Raw genomic sequence first — 24,497 nt, 5'->3', positions numbered from 1 at the left:
GGGTGAGACCTTGTTCTGTGAGGATATTTGCCACAGAAGATGCATGTGCGTCTTTAGGGTCATTATATCCTAATAGAATTACTTGGGAAGAATTTTTTAAGTTGTTTGCTATGATATTGGATAGGTCATCTTCGAAGGTCCCAATGGAATTTGGTGGTCTATATATTAGGTGGATTGTAAGGGTTTGGGTGCAATTTAGGTTCAGTTTAGCTGATAAGTTCTCGCAGGAATTGGTATCCAGGTGTGGTATAAATCTGATTGGTTGGTTATCTTTTACAATGAGTGCAATTCCTCCACCTCGTGCCTCAGTTCTGTCTGATCTGAGGATGGTGTAGCCTTTGGGGATAGCTAGTGATAGTGCTGCTCATAGGTCTAGTTGTTCTAACTGTATAATCTCCGATATCTCAATGGTGTGTGCTACAAGGGATCTGGCATTTAATAGGGCTGCTTTAAGAGTATGGCCCGGTAGGCCGGCTGGTGATGCGGTCTGTGTTGTTTGTGGTTGGTTACCTTCAGCTTTACTAGTATTAGGTGAAATGTGGGATCTGTTGTTGCTAGGTGCTAGTGTTCTGGCAGGCGGTTCATACAATTTAGGCAGTCTTGCCCGGAGTCTGCTGTTTCTAACAGGGGTTGTGCATGGTAGCGATAACAGTAATTCTTGCATGGTTAGTTTAGAAAGCCTTTCTACATTAATCCCAAGTGGGTGTGATGCTAGTATGATGGTGGGATAGTGATAATTAACCAGTGTATTTATTAGCAGAGTGGTGGCTAGGACAAGAGTAATGCAGGGCAATAGGCTCCCGATAGTGTACATTTTAGGGGTGCTAGGTATAATGGCAATACAAGGCCCTGTGGCAGTATCTAGGTTGGAATCAGCACTTCTAGACCCAGATACAATAGTCTAGGGAGACACTTAGCAGTACAGTGCCCTATGGCAATATCTAGGTTTAAGTCAACATTTCTAGGTCAGAATACAATGAGCTAGGGAGACACTTAGCAGTACAATGCCCTATGGCAATAACTAGGTTGGAATCAGCACTTCTAGACCCAGATACAATAGTCTAGGGAGACACTTAGCAGTACAGTGCCCTATGGCAATATCTAGGTTTAAGTCAACATTTCTAGGTCAGAATACAATGAGCTAGGGAGACACTTAGCAGTACAATGTCCTATGGCAATAACTAGGTTGGAATCAGCACTTCTAGACCAAGATACAATAGTGTAGGGAGACACTTAGCAGTACAATGCCCTATGGCAATAACTAGGTTGGAATCAGCACTTCTAGACCAAGATACAATAGTGTAGGGAGACACTTAGCAGTACAATGCCCTGTGGCAGTATCTATGTTTGTGTCATCACTTCTCTACCAGAATACAGAGGGGGCACTGAACTAATAGTAACGTGATAGCGTCTAAAAGAGCACGCCTAGTTTAGGCTACAGTAGCACATAACAATGCAGTAGCCACAGGCTAGGCGCAATAGAGATGCAGCAAAAGCATTGGAATTAGTGCAACACTTTGACAATGCAGTGCCTTGTAACAGCTTAAATCAACATTTCTAAACCAAGGCGCCGTGAGGTTGAAGTGGCGCTCTTGAGGGGAGGGCTAGTAGGACAGCAATCTCATTTGAATCATATAGTGAAGCATCAGGCAATCCTGGCAATCCTATTCAGGTAGAGTGCATATATAAGGTAGTGGAACACCTAGATTGATCTTTCTGAGCAAGCGTAGAGGTACAAGTGTATTGTGATGCAGTACCTAGTGTTAGAAGATCATATGCAAACATATATGCTGCAACAAAGTACGAATATTAAGTTGAGACACAGCATCCGTGTATTACAGTAGCATTAGGGACACAGAGGCAAGTAAATTGCAATTAGCGCCTGCTTTTGTCAGCAGATAAAGTGGCATGCCATCTTGCATGGGGGAGTTAGTAGTAGTATAAAAGTCATGGCCAGCTTGCATTAGCTAGGGTAACGGAGATAGGTTCGAGTGATTGCGCGTGGGGCTTGAGTTATGCAGTTGCGCAAGAGTACTTACAGTCGCTTGCATGAGTCACTTGGTGCATTGTCCGCTGTGGGCAAGTTACATGGGAGCGTGGTGGCGAAAGTCAGCCAGTAGTGAGCCATTTAGCCGAGGCAGTGGCAGCTGGGGGTGGCAGTTCGTAGAGGTAGCAGGGGTGGCCACGCTGCGCTCACATGCGCGAACAGGCAGCAAACAGGTGCTGGCCTTGCAATCGAGGGCCTTGAATGAGGTGGGCCGGCTTCGCCTGCTGGCGCCCAATCGGAGGCAGAAAAACAAACGACAGCCAATCCGGGGGTGGCAGAGGCTGTACTGAACCAAGGTTAGGCTCTGGTGGAAGGTAACAAAGGGCGGGCGGCCATCTTGGAGTATAATGGTACCTTGTGTACCTTAATGGAGAAGTATGTGGATAAGTGCTGGAAACAGCACAGGCAGCCGATATTGCAGTAGGTTGCCTCTTCTTAGTTCCACACTTGGCGCTGCTATAATTGTTGGAGCTTCGTTGCTCGTATGCTGGAATCTGCAAAAGAGTATGCAGCCGGCATAATCTGAGGGAGTCGGGCGGCGGTGATCATCTGGGCTGGTGTAGGGTGCACATATCTCCTGCGGAGTCGATGTAATGGGACACAGGCAGCAAACAGGTGCTGACCTTGCAATCGAGGGCCTTGTATGAGGTGGGCTGGCTTTGCCTGCCGGCGCCCAATCGGAGGCCGATCCCAGTCATATTATTAACTTATACAGTTAATAATATGACTGGGAAGAGGGGGTGGGGGCCTCTGGCGGGTGCATTTCCCAGGAGGTCTAGTCGGTGTTTGCTTTTTTCACTGTTTGTGCAAGATTATTGTATTTTGAAAAATGCTAATAAAGACAGTTTTAAAAAAAAGAGCTGTAATGTTTGGTAGGGCCAATAGCATGGTAGGAGTGGCTTCCCACTCCCTTCACCGCCTGTGTCGGAATGTGACTGAACAACTATTAAAGCAGAAACTAGATAAACCAACATGCACGGACACGTAGTAACCTTCAGGGATTTCTATCCCTGGCTATGGACAGATGCAGGGACAAGCCACTATGTACCATATTGTGGGGAAAGGGGAATGGTTGGGTGCTCTACTCCCACCACAGCAATGTCCTTTGCAATGTTATTCCTAGGTAATGCTCTAGTAGGCTCAAGACCTACTGGAAATAGTTTAACAGTTTTTTGAGAGGCCATCCTCAACATGGCGAGTTCCTTTCCTCCCCACTCAAGGTGTCATGCAACAAACTGTTTAATGGATTATTTTATTCAGCCCCATCTCCAATTCATCTAATGCCTATTTGATACCTCCCCCTGAGCTACTAATGAGCCAAGAACCAGGCCGGTGTATAGGAAATATAGTGATGTTTATTTGAATGAGATGTTAAGAATAAACGCACAAACTAGACACAACATCTTTTTTGCGGCGCAGCATTATCTTCTTGTTACACAAATAAATCATACAAATTAGTTAAGGAAAGAAAACACAAATCACAATGCTTGATCTCTATTTTAATTTAAGAAATAATTAGTATTGGTCAGTTAACACAATTTATAAATAAAGTGCTGTGCAATTTCGATTTTCCTGCGCGCTTAAAGGGTAGCAGTTAAGTTTTACAAATTTGGACAAATGCATGTGTCAATGATGATTTCACCCACACTTTTGGTTTAAAGTAAAAAATAAATGCAGGGTGATTGAGCAGTTTGATTTTAGACAACCCCTACTTTGGTCTGAGTTGGGGGAAGTCTGACAGAAAAAATAAATGATTTGGGATTTTAGACCCCCCTCCATTGAAAGGCCTGTGTTGGGGAAGCTGAATGGTAAAAATTCGGATGATTTGAGAATTTAGGATTTTCAGACACTCCCCCTCCGCCCCCACCTAAAGGCCTGTGTAAAGGGAAAGTTGGACAAAATGATTGGACTGATTTAAGAACAAAGACACCCCTCTTTCCTAAAGAAGTTGGGTCAACAGGACAAAAAGGAGTACCCAATAAAATTATTGGCTATAGTCTTTCATCACACACTGGGGAGTGAGCATTGTTAAATTCAAATTTTAACAAAAATTCACCCTGTAGTGTTCCACCAAATGGGGAATTAATTAAATTAATAATTTGAGTTGCATAGGCTAAGGATCTTCACAGTGGTGTCCCCCTCCAACTATAAAGGGAAAGGTTTTAAGGCAAGCAGACCCCCCACCTTCTGATTTCCCAGGGTTCAGTTCTACTTACATAGAAAGCCTCAGTTTAAAGTAAAGATAGAGCAGGGGTCTGGTCACTCCACTCTGAAGGATGGCTGCCTGCTCTCCACCATAGGACGACTCAGACAGCTTTTAGGCCTTCCTAAAAATAGAAAGCTCTGCCAATATACAGTCTCAGGACTCTCCCGAGGGGTTTCCTTGCAGCTGTCAGTTGGTTCATTTCAGCAGCCCTCCTGATGGTATATTTCATCTGCTCTGTCCTTTCCTCCTAGTGCATTCCCCCTTATACAGCTGCAGTGACACCATCAAGTTTCCAATCTTGGGGGAGTCCCCTTCAAGAGCTATCGCAAATAGGATTAGACAGTTACTTACCCTTCTCTCTCCTCCCCAATGAATTGAGACATGACATGAAATGAGGTTCCAGACATGAAATGAGTCTGGAACCAACAAAAATATAGTTATGTGTGAAAACATCATAATTGTACTCACAACTGCCATAGTATGTATATTTTCTGATTAAGCCAACCATGGGGAATTAAATAAGACGACATCCAGGACTGCATCATGTTGCACGGCTGTGTGGCAATTTTTTGATGTTTTTACCAAAAGTGTAATAGTTAGGAACATGTAATTTATTATCCATTTTCCTAATTTTACCCTCCATCCGTTTCCCAACTCTCCCACAGTGTTGTCCCCTGCCAACTATAAAGGGAAAGGTTTTAAGGCAAGCAGACCCCTCCCCCCACCTTTTGGTTTCCCAGGGCTCAGTTCTACTTGCATAGAAAGCCTCACTTTAAAGTTCTGGAAAGCCAGCTGCATGTCAGGACACTCTGGAAAGATAGAGCAGGGGTCTGGCAATTCCACTCTGAAGGATGGCTGCCTGCTCTCCACCATATGATTCAGACAGCTTTTAGGCCTTCCTAGAAATAGACAACTCTGCCAATATGTAGTCTCAGGAATCTCCTATGTTGTTTCCTTGCAGCCGTCAGATGGCTAGTTTCAGTAGCCCTCCTGATGGTGAATTTCAACTGCTCTGTCCTTTCCTCCTAGTGCATACCCCCTTATATAGCAGCAATGACACCATCAGGTTTACAATCTTGGGGGAGTCCCCTACAAGAGCTCTCAGACAGTTACTTACCCTTCTCTCTCCTCCCCAATACAGCCCTTCTCAATGAATTGGTTTAAGAGTCTGGAACAGACATCTGGCCGCTTCACTTGCAATCACTATCTGTTGTCATGTCAAATTTTGGCAAAAAAACAAGTTATGTGTGAAAACATCATACTTTTACTCGCAACTGCCATAATATATATATTTTCTGATTCTGCTAACCATGGGGAATTAAATAAGACACCAGCCAGGTCTGCATCATGTTGCACGACTGTGTGCCAATTTTCTGCCGTTTTTACCAAAAGCGTAATAGTTAGAAACATGCAATGTATTACCCATATTCCTAATATTACCCTCCACCCGTTCACCAACTCTCCCAGGCAAATATGAAACACAAGCAACAAACATTTAAGTGGAATCAAGCATTTCTCTTGCAAATGCCCAACAAAGGGAAAGCCAAGTACTTTTTGAATGCGGAACAAAGGGAACACCATTAGAAATACTTTTGAATAACGAACTGTGCAAAAGCAAGTGTTCAGCCATCTTGAACATTAAGCTAATGAAAGAAAGTTTGGGATTTTGCCTAAATACAGTGAAATTCTATATAAGCGAAAACAGGCATGGGTAAAAGCCAAAAGGACAATTAAAGGAACCGCATGTTAGGAATACACATGGGCAAGAGCCAGGAGAGTATAAGAAAGTAAAACATTTGCATTGTGATTAAGAAAACCACTGTAGTGTTTGGAGAGTGTGACACAGGTAGAGAAATCGCAGAGCACCATCAAGCAGATTCAGCGTCCTAATGTTAATGGAAAAGCAGCAAGGAAGGGCGACCGATTGCATGACCTGTAATGGGTGGACCGCGCAGTCCGACAACTGCGCCTAGACTGAGTGCACCTCTGTGTAGAAAGGCCACTGAAAACACCCACGAAGAAGATTTATGTTTATACAACAACAAACTCTTATGTAACTTTTTAAGTTAAGAAACAGAACTGCCTATGTGAAATGGTGAAAAGTACCAATAGTATAAGAGCTGGGAATTGTCTCAAGGAATTGTGTTGTTTTGAAAAGTTGGAAGAATTGAACTCTTGGGGAAGGGAACCCCTATACCTTGTGAACTGTTTTGAACATGGGGAAGGGGAAGCTGATTACAAGCCAAGGGCTGGAAGAAGCTATGAACTTTACTTTGAACACTGTTCATTTTGATGTGGACATCCCTACAACATTGTATACAGTTAGATGTGAGGGCAAGTATAGGTATTGGACACAGACAGACATCTGCTCTGGACTTCCTGACAGACTATCCTTAGTTTTCTTTAGGTAGGGAAAACCCACCTTAGCAAAGGACATGTTAGGCCTTACTCCATCCTACATTTTAAGCTAATAAAACATTGAAGAAAAAACTTAATTGTTGTCTGTGTCTGCTTCTTGATGTCTCCACATAGCTCGCAGAGACTTTACACCACATTAGAATGTTCAGGCACCTGCACATGCAGACAATGGAGAAGAGTCTACCTGAAGTCCACGGGACAACGCACAGTGCATAATGCACTGAAGGGACAAAGCCAGACATGAATCATAGACTGCAGCTGAAAAAAACAACATACAGAATCAGGTGCTCACACTTGCCATGTGACCATGAACAACTTATTTCCATTGCCTGCAAATTATCAAGAGTTAATTCCCTGCAAAACAGGCATGTGGAATGCCGGCACGGGTCACTACCAGAAGTCCTTTGCCTGATTGAAGCTGAACCACCCTTGGCTGGTCTTCAACCTTGCAACAACGTCCCTCACCTGGACCTGAAGATAGCTAGGATCTACCAACAATAGGATGTGGGTGCCTGGGTCAGGATCAATCAAGAATAAGGAAACACAGGAATGAACAGGGCAACTAAAGTGAGCACTTACTTCCCCAATCAACTAACTACCCACTCAAAGTCAGCCAAATTCAAATGGCTGTGTAGGGTAAGAGGATGGCATTAGCGTGAGAACAGTAGAAGGAGGAGTAGCACCAAGAGACGAAGCAGGAGGTGGGGGAGGAACAGGAGAACAGCAAAAGGGGTAAGACCAGGAGGAGTGTGAGAGCTGGAGCATAAAAAGTCTAGATGGGTAAAGTGAGGGTGGAGTCGGGGATCAGCAGGGGGCCAAATGCAGAAAACCACAGTGATCCTAGGCCCAGGTGGAGAAGACAAGTTAAGGCAGGGGGCATATTGAGGACCTGGGGGCAGAAACTGCGGGAAAAGTAGAGAGTGCTTCAAAGGCCACTGCAGTGAGTCACTTTGTCTTCTACAACAGGAACTGGACATTCTGGACTACAGACCGGTAGTGCATCTATAGCAGGGGGTACACCCTGTTAAGCACTCCTCCAATTCCTTTAATAATAAACTGTCACACCTCTATTAGGCGTGTGAGTGGTTTGTGGATTTCTTCAAGACACCAAGTTTACAGATTTGTCTGATCTTTGATATTATACTGCTTCATAGACAAAACTTGAATGAGACACTTTTAGACCTCGTGCACTAGGTATGGACGTTTTTATACTATTGGTCAATCATTCTTAGTGCAACATTCATTTTTTTAATATTGTATGTCTCTGTAAACACTGTGTGCACAGCTTCATCTGGCAAAATAAAAAACAAAAGTTGAGTGCACTTTGGGGACTAAAGTTCCATTATGCTGGAAATTCATATGTTGAATCTCTTACTGCCGATATAGGAACACTTCGGACCGAGTTATCTCTACTTTTCCATAATTCAATGCTTTAACCCTTATCTCCCATTTTTTTGTTAACGGTGATCTTTGTGAGAGATTATGAAGTTTTAAAGGGCTAATACAATGTATAATCGATTGTCATGCAAGAATGAAATAGTGATCCAAGAAAGTATTATTTATAATACAAAGCACATTTTATTATTTGTGATTAGAAATAATTTAATTTTTTTCTTTGAAAATTGCTTTTTGTAAATTTTATATTTGGATTTTATAAAGAGGTTGAGTATAGGTGTACACCTCTGGTTCAATAAAGATTATTAGGTAATTTGAAGTTAAATTCAGATGATTTTAGGTGCTGGGGAGGAACTGGAGTCATGGCACAAAACCCTGACACATAAAACGAAAAAAGAAAAGGATTCAACCTAGGGGACGGGAGGATTCCTAGGTTGAATCCTTTTCTTTTTTCATAGTTGGATTTTATGTAACTATGGGTAAAGTTTAATGTTTTAGACTAAATCACATTAATAATAAATAAATAACAAAAAGTCAACTATTAGATCTATATGCATTTTCTTAGTTATAACAAAATATGCTTAAAACGAGGGAATGGCTGTTATCACTGAAGTTGTATCTTAAATGGAAAGTATTTATCAAGCGTATGTTCGATCACAAACAGTACATTCACTTAGGTAGGATTTTGTCATTTAAATTATATGACTTCTTTGCAGATTTTCCGTTGATGTGAATTACTATTCTCTAGAATACATATGTTTGCAATTACTTCTCACCATGATGTAAAATAAATGTATACGTTACTCAATTTAGTTTTCTATTTCATAATCACCCGACTTCCATTTGGCCTTAGCTCACACATTGCCGTCTTGTATGCCCATTGACTAACTACAAATGCATATGTGCAATAAATATAGGAGGGCTACTTATTCTGCATGCCTGCTATGACGTACATTATTTGCAACATGTATTTTAACGATACAAAGCTTTCTGGTGCAACCACAGACATGGAACAATGGCTCTTCTGCTTCACTGTTCAAAGCTAGCAAGTTAAAATAAATAAAGGGCAACATCTGTATTAATGTAGTTGTGAAGTGGGATAGCCAAACTAAGATACATTTAGCACAGATGATCACAAAAGTAGCCAGTTACAATTCTTTAGATGACATAGTCACTCGTGCGCACCTGTTAAACATGTTTTCAGTTCACAATACCTACTGAAATGAATGTTCATGTGTTTGCTCTGAAGCCATCACTGCTGGCATGTAGCGCAGGATTATTAATATCGATACAGGTTTCTTTGAAGTAATGGCAAGGGATGGACTATGCAGAAAATATGGCAGATAGATTTTCTATAGATACAAACTAAAGCTATAACAGATCAAACACCACCCCGGAAAAATGCATTATTAAGTTTATAACAGAAGTTTAGAATAACATAATTGCTTAATTACTGGGTCCCTAAGTCTTTAAATATATTTAATTGTCTCCAGACCTGGTACTAAATCAATGGGTTTTGGGGAATAAAATGGTTGAACTTTATATTCCAGGAAGAAGTCCCCATTATTCAAATATCTCTCTCATGAGTACGCTTGGGTGTTTGTAATGTGCAAAAAAGGAGCTCAAATTGTTTCATGTTGATATCGCAAGCTTTTGAGAGCTCATAAAGAGAGAAACATTTTACAGAGATTCAAAAATATATGGAGTGATTCACAGGATCCTAGTTCACAGCTTTAGCTTTCCACTTCAGGGGAGGATGGAGGTCCTCTTGGATGCTTCAGCATCTTATGCCATGCCCGGAAACTGCATCGAAACTCTCGCTCCAGGTATGCTGCCCAGCAGGGCTACAATGCTTTTCTATGGAGGACGTTACCATCCAAAAATGGCTGCGGCCATTTCCTGCACTGTAGGCATTGTGTGTCCCCACACAGAGTCGGCCCACACTGTCTCCGTTGGCAATAGCAAGCCTCAAGAAGCCAATCTGGGGAGCCGGCAGGTGAAGCCGGCACCCTGACTAAGGCACACTCATAAGACCCTGATCCTGTGTGGCCTTTCTTTGGTGTTCCGCTTCGGAGGAAGTTGGGAGTCCTTTTCGCTGCTTCAACATCTTATACCATGCCTGGAAACTACATTAAAGCTATCGAAAAAGGAATGCTGCCCAGCAGGGCTACAATGGTTTCTATGGCGCTCGTTACCATCCAAAAATGGCCGCCGCCATTCCCTGCACTGCAGCAATCATGTGTCACCACATGGAGCCTGATTCACACTGTCTCCATAGGCCATAGCAAGCATCAAGTAGCCGACCTCAGCTAAACTAGCATGCTGACTAAGGCCCACTCATAAGGCCCTGATCCTGTGTGGCCGTGTACCATGCTGCCCGCTCTACTACATTCGCCTGCGCGATGTTCCTTCAAGACCTGGCGCCTTGGTTGCTTGCCACATCAGTTCTGTGCAATCAAGGTAAGCGCTGCCTCACACTTGCACTGGCAGCGCGCCCTGCATTCTCCTAAGCCTGTCTAGCCTCTCCTCTGCCCCCACACCTATGGCCTTGTTCGTTGCACGCTCCTGTCACTGATTCACTACCGCGCTCAGATCTTCTTCCTGAGTCCGTCCTGCACATCATTCATCCTACCACAAACCTGTCTCGCCTCCTATGTGCTCCACGCATCCCCCCCTTGACTCATTCATCATCTTTGTCCTGATCTAGAATCGTTGACGTGTTCAAGCATTGTTCTCAATACATTCTTTACTGCCCTTCCTATTCTCCTCTCCTTACCATGACTAGACTGCTCCACTAACTCTGACTAAGTTCTCCGATGCTACCTGCAGCCACCTACTGTCCAATAACTTTACTCTGTTGCCATGGCTTTCAAGGCCTATTTCCTTGGTACGTGATCTGATGTACCTCAATGTTTTACTCATGGTTTGTAACGTCCTCTGTTATTCTTGCAGTATTGTTGCCATTCTATCCCTGCACCCCTACCACTCTGCTTCTGCCTACTTACAGTTCTATACTGTTATTTCTGCATTGGAAGTTGGCATTTTTCTCTGCAGCCCTATGACTTTTGCTGCTGCCTACTTACTTTTGTATCATGTCTGTATATCCTTCCTCCCCTCCTGCACCCCCCTTCTTTCTCCCCCTTTTGACAGGCCCCTGGGGGACCCTGGTGCATGGGAACAAGGCACAATCGCCACACATGAACAGATACGCCAGACACGAGGTTCAATTCCCAAAATCTAGGGTTTATTGCAAAGCAAATAGTCTAATTCGGCCGACTGGATCTCACGTCCCGCAACGTGGGTTACCCAGACCTCGTGGGACGCAAGAGAGCAAACATTTTACATCAGTTACATATATACAAAAAGATCATAATATTATCAGTAGTGACACATCAAAAACCGCCCATAATGTATCTTCTTTAGCAAGGGTTCGATGATTGACAATTATGACAAATATGACACCCTTAAAGACATTTCTTCAGCAACAGTTGCAATCTGCGAAGGTGCAGACACTATTCTTTGTTACAGGGAACATAGTGCTCTTGTTCTGCAAGCACGCTGTGTTAGTAGGAGAGACACATTCCAAGCCCTATTATCTCTGGGTTTCTATTTGTGAGCTAGAGGTCAGCTCGATCTACAGGGGCCCAAGAAAGGGGGGCCATAAAGGAGAGCATAATTCAAGCCATTAACTGTATTTCTACAGTTTCTGCCGTTTCTGCGAGACTAGCTTTGCACCTGCTTGGTGATTAAATCCCTTTCTGCTTACTTCCAATGACTTGTGAGGGAGGGAAAAAAGTGTGTTGCTTTCAAGGCTGTCTGGGCTAGTCTCTTGGCATGTAACGTGTGGCCTTGCTCTGTGCATGAGCAGAACGAAATAGAATTCACTTTTAGCAAAGCATTAGAACAGAAAAGCAAGGAAAAGCAAAATTGAAAAATGGCGAATTCTATTGTTACAAAATGGAAGCTCTATGGTTGTGTTGACGATTCTGTACTGACGATGCTAGACATATGATGCGGTTGATTTTCGGCTAACATAATATACCGTCTATGCTATGGTACGGTATTTACTAGACTAACACTTTTTCATGTTCATCACATGCACATTCCAAATCGTCTAACGACCTAGTCAGAATGTTTTGTTTCTTTCTTCCCCTTGCTGCACTTCCCCTTCTCCTCCTATTCTCTGCTCTCATACCATAGCACTTGCACGATATGAATGTTTCAAGACCTTTTAAGAACGTTTTTGTTTTATAACTTCCTCATCCCTACTCACCCATCCCCCTCGTTTTGATGCGCCTTGAAACACAATTTTTGCTGTATAGGGGGCATTACAAAAAGAAAATAAATAAATACATATATGATCTTTGTTTCAATCCTACACCCTTTTCTGCAATCAAATCTAACAGCTGCTAAAAAGAAAAACTCACTGCATCTTCCACAAATGACTTCCTCTACACACAATACATTTAAAATGTTGCATATAGATTTGCAATCATTCCTGGAGTTTAATGTGAAGTGGGGTAGGGCCACTGCAACCGCTGAATTTGTTGCAGTAACATTTTGAAATGGTTCCCCTTCCAGTTGTGTTGCGTTATTTGGCATGGGCATTTTAAGACCAAAGAAGAGAACGTACTGCTACACTTTGACATGTGGTTGGTGCTAATGGATATTGTGGATATGAGCAATGACCAATGAATCCAAGTTTTAATAAGATATGCAAAGTGTCTTGGAAACCCTTACTTTCTTTAAAAACCTATGGACTCTTCCCCTAACTATCTGTCCCAACCACTGTGATATCCCACACATCACTATTAAATGAGAGGTGTCCAATTTAGAATACAGAGAACACGTGTTTAAGAAAATAAAACAATGACGCTTGCGTAAATAATAATTTTAATACAGATGGGCACAACCAGCAATATACAATTTTATGACCAATTCAAAATTCAACTTAACATTTTTGAAAGTGTTGTATAAAAAATAGATTTCTTTTTAAATAAAGATCATTGAAGAAAAATACTCCAGTAGCAATGCAGTATTTGCAACCACTCAATGATTACTTCAAGTACAGGAAAGTGGGCAATCCTGAACTTGGAAATCCCCTCAGATCTGCAGTGAGTGTCACACTCTTTTGGTAGGTCTGGAACAAGGTAATACTGACTCAGAGAGTTGCTTCAATTTGCAGCAGAGAATAAACATGTTTATAAACAAGGCTATTTTTATAAACCAGTTTATGAATTCATTCTAGCTGTGTCTGAATATTCGCTAAACTAACACTGAATAGAACATTAACATTCCAGAGGGCTTTGTATTTATTGTAAAATATGCTATTCCAAGCCTCCAAAAGGAGCAGCTGCACAAATATCAGCTGCCTTAAACTAATCCAAAAACAGAAAGATACAACCAAACAACTAGTAACTCTAAATACTTAGAAGATTTGGATATTCTGCTCCCTCAAGCAAAAATATTTCTGGAAAATAAAATGATAGATTTGAAAATACCAATGATCAGATCACAAGTATGCTGGATATTTTGAGTAAGTACGTTTTCATGCCTTGTAATGACCATCGTCCAATTTTGTCAAATATTATGGCCACGAGTCAGCAATGGATATTGTTTTTGGAAGCAGTGCCGTCAGTTTCATTTTCAAAGACTTTAGAGAAGGCACTGGGTCACAGTTGGAAGCTGTGCCATCATCTGTTTGTCAAGACAGGAATAGGCTCAACTTTATGAGGTATCTAATGTGGGTCCAGCGGTTTCACTTGGCCAGTGAATGATGGTTTCTCACAGGAAGTGCCAGATTGGCTGCAACTTTGTGCAGCTATCAAAAACATCAAACCAGGGCTAAAGACTTATTCTAGCATCCCAAGTCACATGATAAATCACACAGTTATGCTCAGCAAGTTTTGTTCCAACGAATACTTAGAAAGGCTTGTGCAGAAAATAATGTAGACTAACTATGAGATCAGAATGCACCATCAATACATTCTTCAATAGTATCCATTTCAGGAGGCAGGCTGGTACACTAACCCTGCAATTGGTTGATTAGGTATCTAGAAGTGGTACTGGAGACTTGTTGCTCGGTTGCTGCTCCCATGGCAACCACAAAGGAATTGGAAATGGCTTCAACAACAATATGAACTTTCATCAAACAAATGTTACAATCATCAACAGGATATATTTGAAATTTTAAAATTTCAAGGCAATGCCAGCTGTTCTAAAGTAGCTGCACGCTATCTGGGAACCAAGTATGCAATACCTATAGCATCTTCAATTTCTTAGTAGCTCCATTTTGGAGGTACCAAATTACATCTTTATGACATTTAAGGCACATGTGCAGTTAGCATATAACTAAGATTACAGAAATAAAGTTAAACAAAAATCACTTAAAAATAAGAACTTCAAAAGTAGCACGTAGAAATAAAACGGGTGTGCTCCAATGTGTACTTGAATAAAGTGCAATAAAGTTACAGTATAACAAGAGTATGCTCTTGTCTAGGTCCCAAACTTTGCCAATCCTACTTTACCAGAGCTTCCCGATGGATATGCCTCAATATTACTGGTAAATAATGGGGTTGATCTTTCAAAGTTACAACGGAGTGATATTCATCCGCAGCATTCACAGTCCCCAACATGTTTAGAGCACGGCGCCATAGTTACTGCTACTCCCATTCCACTGTATCCGGTTGGCATTGCCGATACTTCCGTCCACTCGTTGCACTCGGGATTGTAACACTCAACACTTGATAGAAATCCAGTTTGATTGAATCCACCTGGAAAAAAACAAAAAAGCTTAGACAACACCCATTTAAAGTGGGTAGCATTTACTACATTTCTCTCACTGTAAAGAATACATTTCTATTCTACTGTGACAACATTATTAGGAGCAATGGACTCCGCGAACACATTTGAAAGCACTTCATTGGCAACTAGGGTTTTTTAAACTGTATGTTGAAGGGACTCCTGAAACCTAAACTGTCCTTTCCCATTTCCTAAACTCACAAGCCACGGGCAATTAGGATTCTTGGATGATTGCACTTCACACACTGATAGACTGGTTGAGAGTCTCATTGCCGGTTCCACACTGTCATGCAGACTAAACATTCATTTGCTTAGTCTGCATCTCACAATGTTTTGCTGGACTTTCATGGTGATGGCCCTATACATTATTTCAATTCATGGCTGACTTTGGGTTGATGGCTACACCAAACTGGATGTTTCCCTTCCAATAATGGCACAACCCTTCCTGTGGCCTTCACACTACACCATAATACATTTTGATCAACTTTCATACAATCAAATTTGAATAAATTTACATTTCATGGAAACCTAAAAATACAGTTGGCAAATTTGCCAAATTGAAGACCAATGGACCAATAATACTCAAGCCAAGCATGCTTCACTGAACGCCAGTATATAAGATTATCGTGAAGGCATAAAGATTTTTTAAATAAATATATTTTATTACATTGTAAAATGCTGTATGAAAAATAAACGTGTCAAAAAATGAAAAGTGTTCATTAATTTATTGTGCATTTGTAAGGTGCTTATACATCAAGTAAATTGTGTTTCAAAGCACCCACAGGGAAACAGGGAGGGAACATGGGAACGAAAAGCAAATAAAACGAAGAGAGAGAGGCGGACCTACTAGGCTTTGTGAGCATTCAGAACGTGCAAGTACAGAAAGAGAGAAGGGATGAGGAAGTGGAGGGTAAGTGCTAGGTGTAGCACAGAGGCAAGTGCTAGGGAGTAAGCAGCTGTTAAGTCACTTGGTGAGAGTGGTCAGCTTCCAATAAACAGGGAAGTGCTGCCTGTGGTGGCAAAGGCCAGTGGGTGCCAAGGCAAGTGCTGGGAGCGGGTGGAGACTGAAGACAATTGGGTGTGTGAGTCCAGGACCCAAGAGGACACATAAAGGCCGTGGTCACCAATCTCAGCAACTTTGTGGTTTAGCAGAGGAGGGAGAAGGTAAGTAGGAGGTGAAAAGGAAGGTCTTTGAGGAGACTCGGCTCAAGACGAAGAGGAATGGGGAGGCTATCCCATAGGAGGGAGCCAGCCGAGGAAAGAGATCGACCACCAGCTCGCTGATTAGCAAAGCGCTTGCCACACAGAGGGATATGGAGGGAGAGTATTTAGTGAGAGCCAGTTGTAGATAGCATAGTCCCCTACACCAGAGAGCCTTATGGATGATGCAAAGGGGATTTGAAAGTGATCCTCGCAGCAACCGGGAGCCAGTGAGATTTTAGGGCTGGAGAGATGGGCTGGGCTTGAGGCCCAGGATACTTCTCACAGCACCTTTCTGGATTAGCTGGAGGGGTCGTAGAGAAGAAGAGGGTAGATTGAGGAAGAGGCTATTGCAGCAATCTAGCCGATAGAGAACAAGAGCTCTACAGATATCGAGCTTCTGGAGGAAAGTGAGGTGTAGTTGAAAGTGGGCCTTCTTGGCAAGATCCTAAATCGGAGGGAGGAAGGAAAGAGAGGAGTCAAAGAGGACTCAAAGGTTTCTGTCTTCAGAGGAGGAGAGGATGTAGAGCCTATAGAGGATGGCCAGAGTGAGGGGAAGAAAGAGGGAGCAGGCGTTCCAATAGGAATGATCTCAGTCTTGCTGGCGTTGAGGCAGAGGTCATTGGAAGTACACCAGGACTGGATGGCACACAGTCAGGGATGATGGAGGAGGTAAGGAGAGGATCAGAGGGAGGTTTGAAGAAAAATGTTGAGTCATATGCATAACACTTGAAGTTGGGGGAGAAGGTGGAAAGGAGGTGTGGGAGCGGAGCAAGATGGGTGTTAAAGAGCCAGGGAGAGCGGTTGGAGCCCTGGGGGCTGCCGCAGGAGGAGATAGAGCGCAGAATAACCTGGGAGGGGCTGTCATTGAGGAAGGAGGTCAGCCAGCCCAGTGCCCGCTCCGAATTAGCTAGGGTATCGTGGAGCTGTTTTATGAGGATAGAACGGTTGACCATATCAAATGCAGAGGAGAGATCAAGTAGAGTTGGAGTCAAGAGATGCGAGCAGTACAGAAGAGCAGTTTCTATGCCTCTGGATGTACGGAATCCAGATTGATGGTTGTGTAGGAAACCAACAAGTTCAGTGTGCTCGATCAGTTGGGGGAAGAGCAGCTTCTTCAAGAGTTTCCCCAAGGAAGGGGGTGATAGATATGGAGCAGTAGTTAGCTGGACAAGACAGGTCTGCTGAAGGTTTTTTCTGGATGGGACGCACAAGGGATTGCTTGAGGGAAGAGGGGAAAGATCCATTAGCAACAGAGTGGTTGCAGAAGTCAGCAAGTGCTGTGGCAAGAGAGCCCATATTGTCCTTAATGGTTCTCGAGGAACAGGGGAGACCTGATTGTAATAGACATTCATGGAGCGGACAACTATCAGGTGTGATAAGAGAGAAGGAGGAGAGAATGGCAGAGGGGGGATGGAAGGCCTTAGGACGAAGGGAGTGGGGCAAGGGGAGTGGGTGGAGGAAGGGGATGGGGCTAGGGAAGCAAGGGCGCTCAGGATGCCCTGACTTTTTGCAGTGAAGTGCCTGGCCCGAGTGTATCAGAGGGCTTGGGAGGGAAGAGGTGAGGAGGTGACTGCAGAAGGGTTGCCTAATTCATTGTAGATTTTAAATAGTTCAGCTGTGTTGTTGGATGCACCACAGACTCAGGCCTGAATGTGGGCCCTTTTCTTGGAGCGAATGGAGAGTCTGTATTGCCTTTGGAGCAGGCGAAAGGGCAGTTTGTCCGAGGGTGAGCCTGAGGTCTGTAACTTCCATTCCGCAGCACTGCACTTGCGTTTACGGGCCGCAAGTTCAGAGTCGTACCAGGTGTTGCGCTTAGAGGCATGTTTCAGGCGGATCCTCAAAACTGGGGCAAGAATGTCAAGGGTATTAGTGATGGCAAGATGGAGGTTCCTGAGAGCAGAGTCAGAGGTAAAGCCTGTAGTGGGGGTGAAGGCAGTTTCCAAAGGCAGCAGCTGACTCTCGTTTCATCATACTGGTGGCAGGGCTGTGGGAAGTACGGTCAGAGGGCCGAGAGGACCTAGGTGAGAGGGGAGAATGGTCTGATCTGTGGGTGGGAGAGTGAAATACCAGTGTGGATGAAGACATCAAGAGCATGTCCAGCTGAGTGGGTAGGACCAGAGGGGAGAATGGAGAGCGAGGTGCAGAGATCACAGAAGAGAATGGGTGCTGTGATTGAGGAGTCAAGGTGGATGTTGAAGTCACCCAGGAGAAGAGGTTTAGAGGTGGTTGTGAGGAGAGAGGAGGAGGAATCAGCCCATTCAGAGAGGAACAGAGTAGTAGAGCCAAGTGGCAGTGGTGACAGAGGATGTCAGAGAGATGACCAGCTTGCAAACCAGGCTCTCAAAGGAAGAGTAAGGCCGGGTGGGTATGAGGGAAGAAGGGAAGAAGAGACCCACTCAGGGGAGATCAGAGGAACCCCACCACCAGCACAGTTAGGGCGAGGCTTGGAAATTATCTTATAGCCATCAGGGGGAAGTGAGCGAAAGGCAGTGACTGAGCGGACATTGAACCACATGTCGCTAAGAGCGAGGAAGTCAAGGTCTTCAAGGAGGAGGCAGATGTTGTCAGAGTGTTTGATGGCAGAACAAACATTAAGCGTGGCTAGATGCAAGAGGCCACCACCTTAGAAGGATTTCCGAGGAGAGGTAGAGGGGTGTGGTACACCAGTCGGAAGGGGGGGGGGGCACAATATTACACCAAATTGTTCTAACTCAGCAAATGAAGGCTTGACATCATATTGGAAATAGCAGACCCAATTTGGCTGACAGAAGTACATGACAGGAATGGCGACCTAGAGGAAATGGACTGGCTGATCAGAGCACCTTGTGGATTTGGGGATAGAGTTTCCTTTCCATTTTAGATATTGTGGGCACTATTACAGATAACTAGTGTACTACAGCCCCCTGTGGGAAACCTGACAGTATTCTCCCCCCTGCTCCCCCAGGATTTCCCATTCAGATGGCCACAGAAGGGCCATCTCTCTTGGATCCTGACCCTGGGGGTGGACGAGCAAGGGAAGATCACCTGACTGGAGGGTCACGGGGGATTGGGAGGAGAATACCCAAGGGCAAGATATGGTATTCCCCCTTCCTAAATGATACACCAACCCACTCTCAATCAGCCTTAATGGGGTATTTCCAAGCACACCCCATCTCTCCCTCCCCATTTCAAATGAGTACTGGGACAAAGAAGAGCAATCAGTAGCAATGAGGAAACAACTTAGGGATACACAGTGAGGCCTACCATGTAACACCAGTAGACTGTCCCACTGATAGAGGCAGGCATGGTCAGGCAATCAGCCCAAACCATTTACACCCGATTCTACTTAACAATTACTTCAGGTATAAAAGGTGTAATTCTGCCAGGAAGTATGAACAAGCTGGGATTGCTGGTTGGAACATGAAGGTAGCAACACAAGAAGCCTGGGAGGACCGGAGGAGAACGGGATATCTAGACACTGGCCCGGTGTACAAGAGGGGTCGCAGCAAGGCGAAGTGGCCGGGTCTCTGTGAAGCCGGAGAAAGGTGAGGTGATAGTTATTGGCCGAATTCCAGGCAAGTTGTCATGCCACAGGGACATGTGTCTGTCCCAGGGGTGCCTGAGGGGCAGGTGGTGAGACCCTGACCTCACACCCCATATCCCAGGGAGCAGGTCACCGGTACCACGCTGTCTGGGTGAGTCTCGCTATATGAAGGAGCTGAACCCAGGTGTGTGAGGATGGCTTGTGCAGTAGCAGCGGCATGAAAGCAAAAGTAAAGCAGTAAGCAGAAAGGAAAAGAAAGTAAGATAAAAGCAGACTGTGCAAGGGGTGCATAGCGAAAGACAGTAAATTGAAGGTGCAAGCAACCCAAAGCAAGAAAGGGGTGCAAGTGACCTGACAGATTTAAAATAAGTTAAAGATTGAAATCGAGTGAAAAGAAAGCAAAGCGAGGGTATGAGCAACACAAAACAGGACCCAACAGATTGAGAAAGTGAATTACAAAGTGAGAGAAAGTAAAGAAAAGGGTGCGAGCAACCCGAAAGCCAGAAAAAGGGGTACGAAAGACCTGCAGGTTGTAAAGGGAAAGTGCAAGAGGCACGAGACAAAGAAAGGAAGGTGAAAGGTTGCACGACCAAAGAACAGAATGTGCCAGGGTCACGATAAAGTCAAGAAGATTGTCCAAGAGGCATAGCTAAGAAGAGTGAAGGGTGCGGATGTGCACCTCTAAAGGAAAGAAAAGTGAAAGGTGAAAGAAAAACAAAGCCTGAATGGAAAAAAGCACAAAGGGAAAAGGTGCCCAAAAGGAAGAAACAGAGTACAAAGAGATGGGTCAGGAGTCAGAGTGGTTGCGCGGGGAAGCAGCCAAAGCCCAGCGTTTTTGAAAATCTCTGACACTACCACATGGAAAGAACTGCGTTAAAACGGTGCATCTCGACAAGGTGAACCTTTGTGTGAAAGCTTGGGGAAAGGAACCCTGAGAGGCCTAACACGGACGGTCTTTTCTTTTGGAACGGGAAGGATCAGAGTTTGGGGAAGATAGACTCAGAGACATTGTGAACTCTAATGACTTACGGCAAGAGCCCTACGTGGAAGGTTCCTCGGGCAATCCTTTTTACAGACTACACCTATGGGTATGACTACCGGAAATCAGCTGTGGTTTACATTTCCTTGTTTTAACCACAATTTTTTCTTTAAGAAGATCCCTGAACACATTTTGTCTAAGAGTGAGGGCAAGCATAGGTTTAGACACATACAGACTTTGGTTTCGGACCTACGGACAGCGACGGCCCTTAGAAGCATCAGTAGAGGGAATCACCCCTTTAGAGTTAGGGCCAGTTAGGCTTTCTACCAACCCAACAGAGCTTATAAATAAAGGTTTTTAAACTGTTACCTGTTACCTGTGAGTCTGTGTCTCTCTTGATACCATGGCCGTCTCACACCCCCCACCTCCCGAAGTGCGGATACTGTCCTGTAACGTAGGGTGTCTAAATAAAAACACTGTGGAGGACACTTGGTGTAATCATAACAGAGACCGCCTTATCGCTTGATTCCAAGAAACATGGATAGCTGGGATTGAGTTTATATGGGGCTTTACATCCTATTACATCCCAGCCTTTTAAGGACTTTCAACAATGGCAAATCCATCATTAAACACATAACTCGATTCAATAGATACTGGGAGTAATGACCTCCAGGAATTGAAAAACAGTTTCTCGGGCGGTATGGAACTACTCCTACTTAATTTATATAATAGAACAATATCCAAGAATGGGAATAAGACAATACATCAGATAAAAACACACGTAGAGGCATGGAATAATAGTGTGAACACTGACGCAGACATCATCGCCCTGGGTGACTCGAATTTGCAGTTTGAGACACTAGTAAAGTGATTATCTAAAAAAGAGAATATGGCCTGGGATATCCCAGACCTTGTGTCAACTTATCCCAAAAGACAGCACAGAAATGCTTTAGAAGCATCATGCATATGGTTGTCACTGGGGTTCAGGGTGGAAAAGCTCCAGGGGATCGTCCAGCTGCATCCACCTACATTAGTGGTGAGTGCAGCAGTAAAGTTGATTATACGTTGATTATATCTTAATAGAGCTAAAGATGGGGGCACTAATGAAGGATTTAGCAGTTATCCAACAGAATGATTGTGATCACTGCCACTCAAGCTGACATTACACAATATTATAGCTCAGGCTCCACTGGGGAAAAAAACAAGTACAATTCCATTTGAGGTGTGAGGCCATTTGAGACCAGCCATCACATGGGAATTTATAGAAAAGGGGAAAAAATCCCATTAATCTAAAGTGACATATTTCAGAAAATTATTTTTGGGAAAATTCTTGTTAGATCCCTCTCTTCCGAATAGTGCAATTTTGGTGGCCTATGAGAACAATGCAGATGGGAGAAGCTTGAGGGTCACAAAATTTGCAGCATAGTAAAAAATGAGGCAATAAAAAAAGCCTGCCGGTGTGATTGGGAATGTAAACTGGCAGAACAGCAACTATTGAAATGGCTCAAAAACAGATAGTCATGACACTAATGAAACTTACTTCGCAAGAAATATATATTAAAAACTCCCTATTTTGAAAGAGATATCCTACTAATGGCACATGGAATCAGCTCCCCGAGGCAATCAATAGCCATTACTCTGCTGGCTTTTGGAGAATGGCACGACACCGGATGATATAGCAATACATGGCAGCATTACCGAGCAAAGATGGCACGACCATTTTAGATATCTATGTAAAGAAAGAACGCCAGATATGACGCAGAAGAACAAGTTACTTACCCATGCTAATGTTCTTTCGACTGGATTTTCCTCCCACGTATTCCTCATCTTCTGATATTTTCATATCCGCTTCAGCTGCTGCTTCAGAATGTTTCCAACAGAGGGCACTGCGCGTCGATGCCTGTCGACTCGATGTCCCTTGGAGGCCTCGGTCTCGATGTCAACGTCATCGATGGTATAAAGCGCGCACAGTGACCGTTGGCTTCAGTTCTGTTTTACGTGTATAGGATTATACCTTACACCTGACAGTCGTCCTGAGAGAGCGAAGACTGCAATAACATGGACAATTCTACTGCAGGGTGGGTTGGGAGGGGCGATGAGGAATATGTGGGAGGAACATCCAGTTGAAAGAACTTTACCATGGGTAAGTAACTTGTTCTTCGAATGGATTGTGTCCTCCCACATATTCCTCATCTTATGAGGAATTACTAAAGCAGTGTATGTATTCCTGGAGGACAAAGTCAGAATTTTAAGACTCATGATAATTTAGGAGTTCCTTTATAGGTCTGTGTGTACAGAATGTAGCACTGCCTTTCGAAACAAACCTTGCCGGCTAGAGGAAGAGTCCATACTATAGTGTTTGGTGAAAGTGTGTACGGACGACCATGTGGCTGCCGCATAAACAACTTTAATTGGGACTCTCCTCTGTAAGTCAGTGAAAGTATCCATGCCCCTGGCCGAATGAGCTTGAAGACCCTCCAGAGGATCCTTTCCAGCTAATCTGTAGCATTCAGATATTCCTAAAATGATCCATCTTGATAAAGTTTGTTTCGCAATTGCCATACACAACTTGTGACCCGTGTAGCTGTTACGCTCACCTGGTCTCTGCAGGGATATTGGGGCACGGTTGCAGCCCTCCCAGGAAGTAGGCTGTGGGCTGTGGGCTGCTGCGATGAATTGGAACACTGCTCCTGCATAGATATGAGAGGACGTAAGTTTGATGGCCTTTGAGTGAATTCCCTCTCAAACCCTTCTTCCCATAGTGTGGTTTCCGTGAGCATGCATCGACCGATTAAGGCTCACCTGTAGATTATTAATGGTGAGCTCTCCATCCTGCTACTTCTGGCAGGGGAGCATTTAGGATGAGGACCGAGTTCCTTCACTGGTCCTTCGTACGTGGTGTCCAGTCCAGCTGCGACTATTCCACGACTTTCTGCTAAGTGTCTTTCAGGTTTCCCTTTGTCTTGAAGTATTTGTATTGGCTTTCTAACAGCCTGTTGTCAGCTCTGTAATAATGTCTATCTTTCTCCCAAATAGGTGTGATTGCGGCCCAGCAGAGCTACAGAGCACAAGGTGGCCCTAGATGAGGAGCGGAGGATTCCGCAGCGGTCTTGCAGCAGGTAAGTGAGCTTTTAAGGATAAGCGCGAAGAATTTTTCAAGCGCAAACTCAAACTGAAAGTTCATAATGTCCAACCTTGCCTTTTGTCCTTTTACAGGGTCCGCCTTTGTGGATGAAGAAGATGTCGTGCTGCGGTACCCAGAGCCGAAGTCCTGCTTGCCGGCGGATGAAGAATGGACGCCAGGCTTCGAGGTGAAGAATGCAGGTGAATGCTGACTCCAAGAGGTAAGCGTATGGGCAGGAGACTGGATTCCCAAAGGTAAGTGCTTCTTTATCCCAGGCGGCGGTGAGCGTTACGCTGCATGCGAATGCAGATTAACGTGAAGCGTGCGCCTTGGGGTTGGGTTGACTTTTATAGCTGAGCTCTCAAGTCCACGCCCGCTAGTTCTGTTCTGCTTCCCACACCATGCCACTCCTTGAAGTTGCACGTGCAGCTTATAGATGGAAAGTTGCACGTGCAGCTCAAGATGGAAAGCCACATCTGGACTGACTTCACACATGTGGAAAGTTCCTGAAAATCACTCCTGCCCATAATAAAGAGTCTTGATTATGACCAAAGGTGCCAGGACTGAGTCCAACTGGGCCCCCTGTGTATAAATGTCCCAAAGGGACGTGCGTGAACCATGGTACCCCTTGCTCCCACAACGTGATGGTGCAGCTCCTGTGATCCTGGGCAAGTGGCCATGACAGTAGCCTACAAAAAGTTGGTAATTTTGTATTAGTTTAAACATCCTGGAGATGTAGAAACTAAGTGCATTCCTTGGATCAAGCCTGTGTAACCTCTCCTCTTCCTTTCCAGGATGTGA

General features: G+C 44.1%; 1 protein-coding gene across 2 annotated transcripts in view; it reads right to left on the bottom strand.

Moving 5' to 3' along the window:
* Positions 1-12,942: 12,942 nt before the first annotated feature.
* Positions 12,943-24,497, bottom strand: part of LOC138572602 (kelch-like ECH-associated protein 1A) — a 550,201-nt gene continuing 538,646 nt past the window's right edge. For both annotated transcript variants that reach the window (XM_069649273.1, XM_069649274.1), the window contains one exon: positions 12,943-14,839. In XM_069649273.1, the coding sequence (XP_069505374.1) occupies positions 14,673-14,839 (167 nt within the window). In that variant the 3' untranslated portion in view covers positions 12,943-14,672. The remainder of the gene's footprint in view (positions 14,840-24,497) is intronic.

This window comes from Ambystoma mexicanum, chromosome 1p (assembly GCF_040938575.1).
Source record: "Ambystoma mexicanum isolate Mex_15411 chromosome 1p, UKY_AmexF1_1, whole genome shotgun sequence".
In the NCBI taxonomy this organism is placed as follows: Eukaryota; Metazoa; Chordata; class Amphibia; order Caudata; family Ambystomatidae; genus Ambystoma; species Ambystoma mexicanum.
This window is presented reverse-complemented; position numbering and strand designations above follow the sequence as displayed.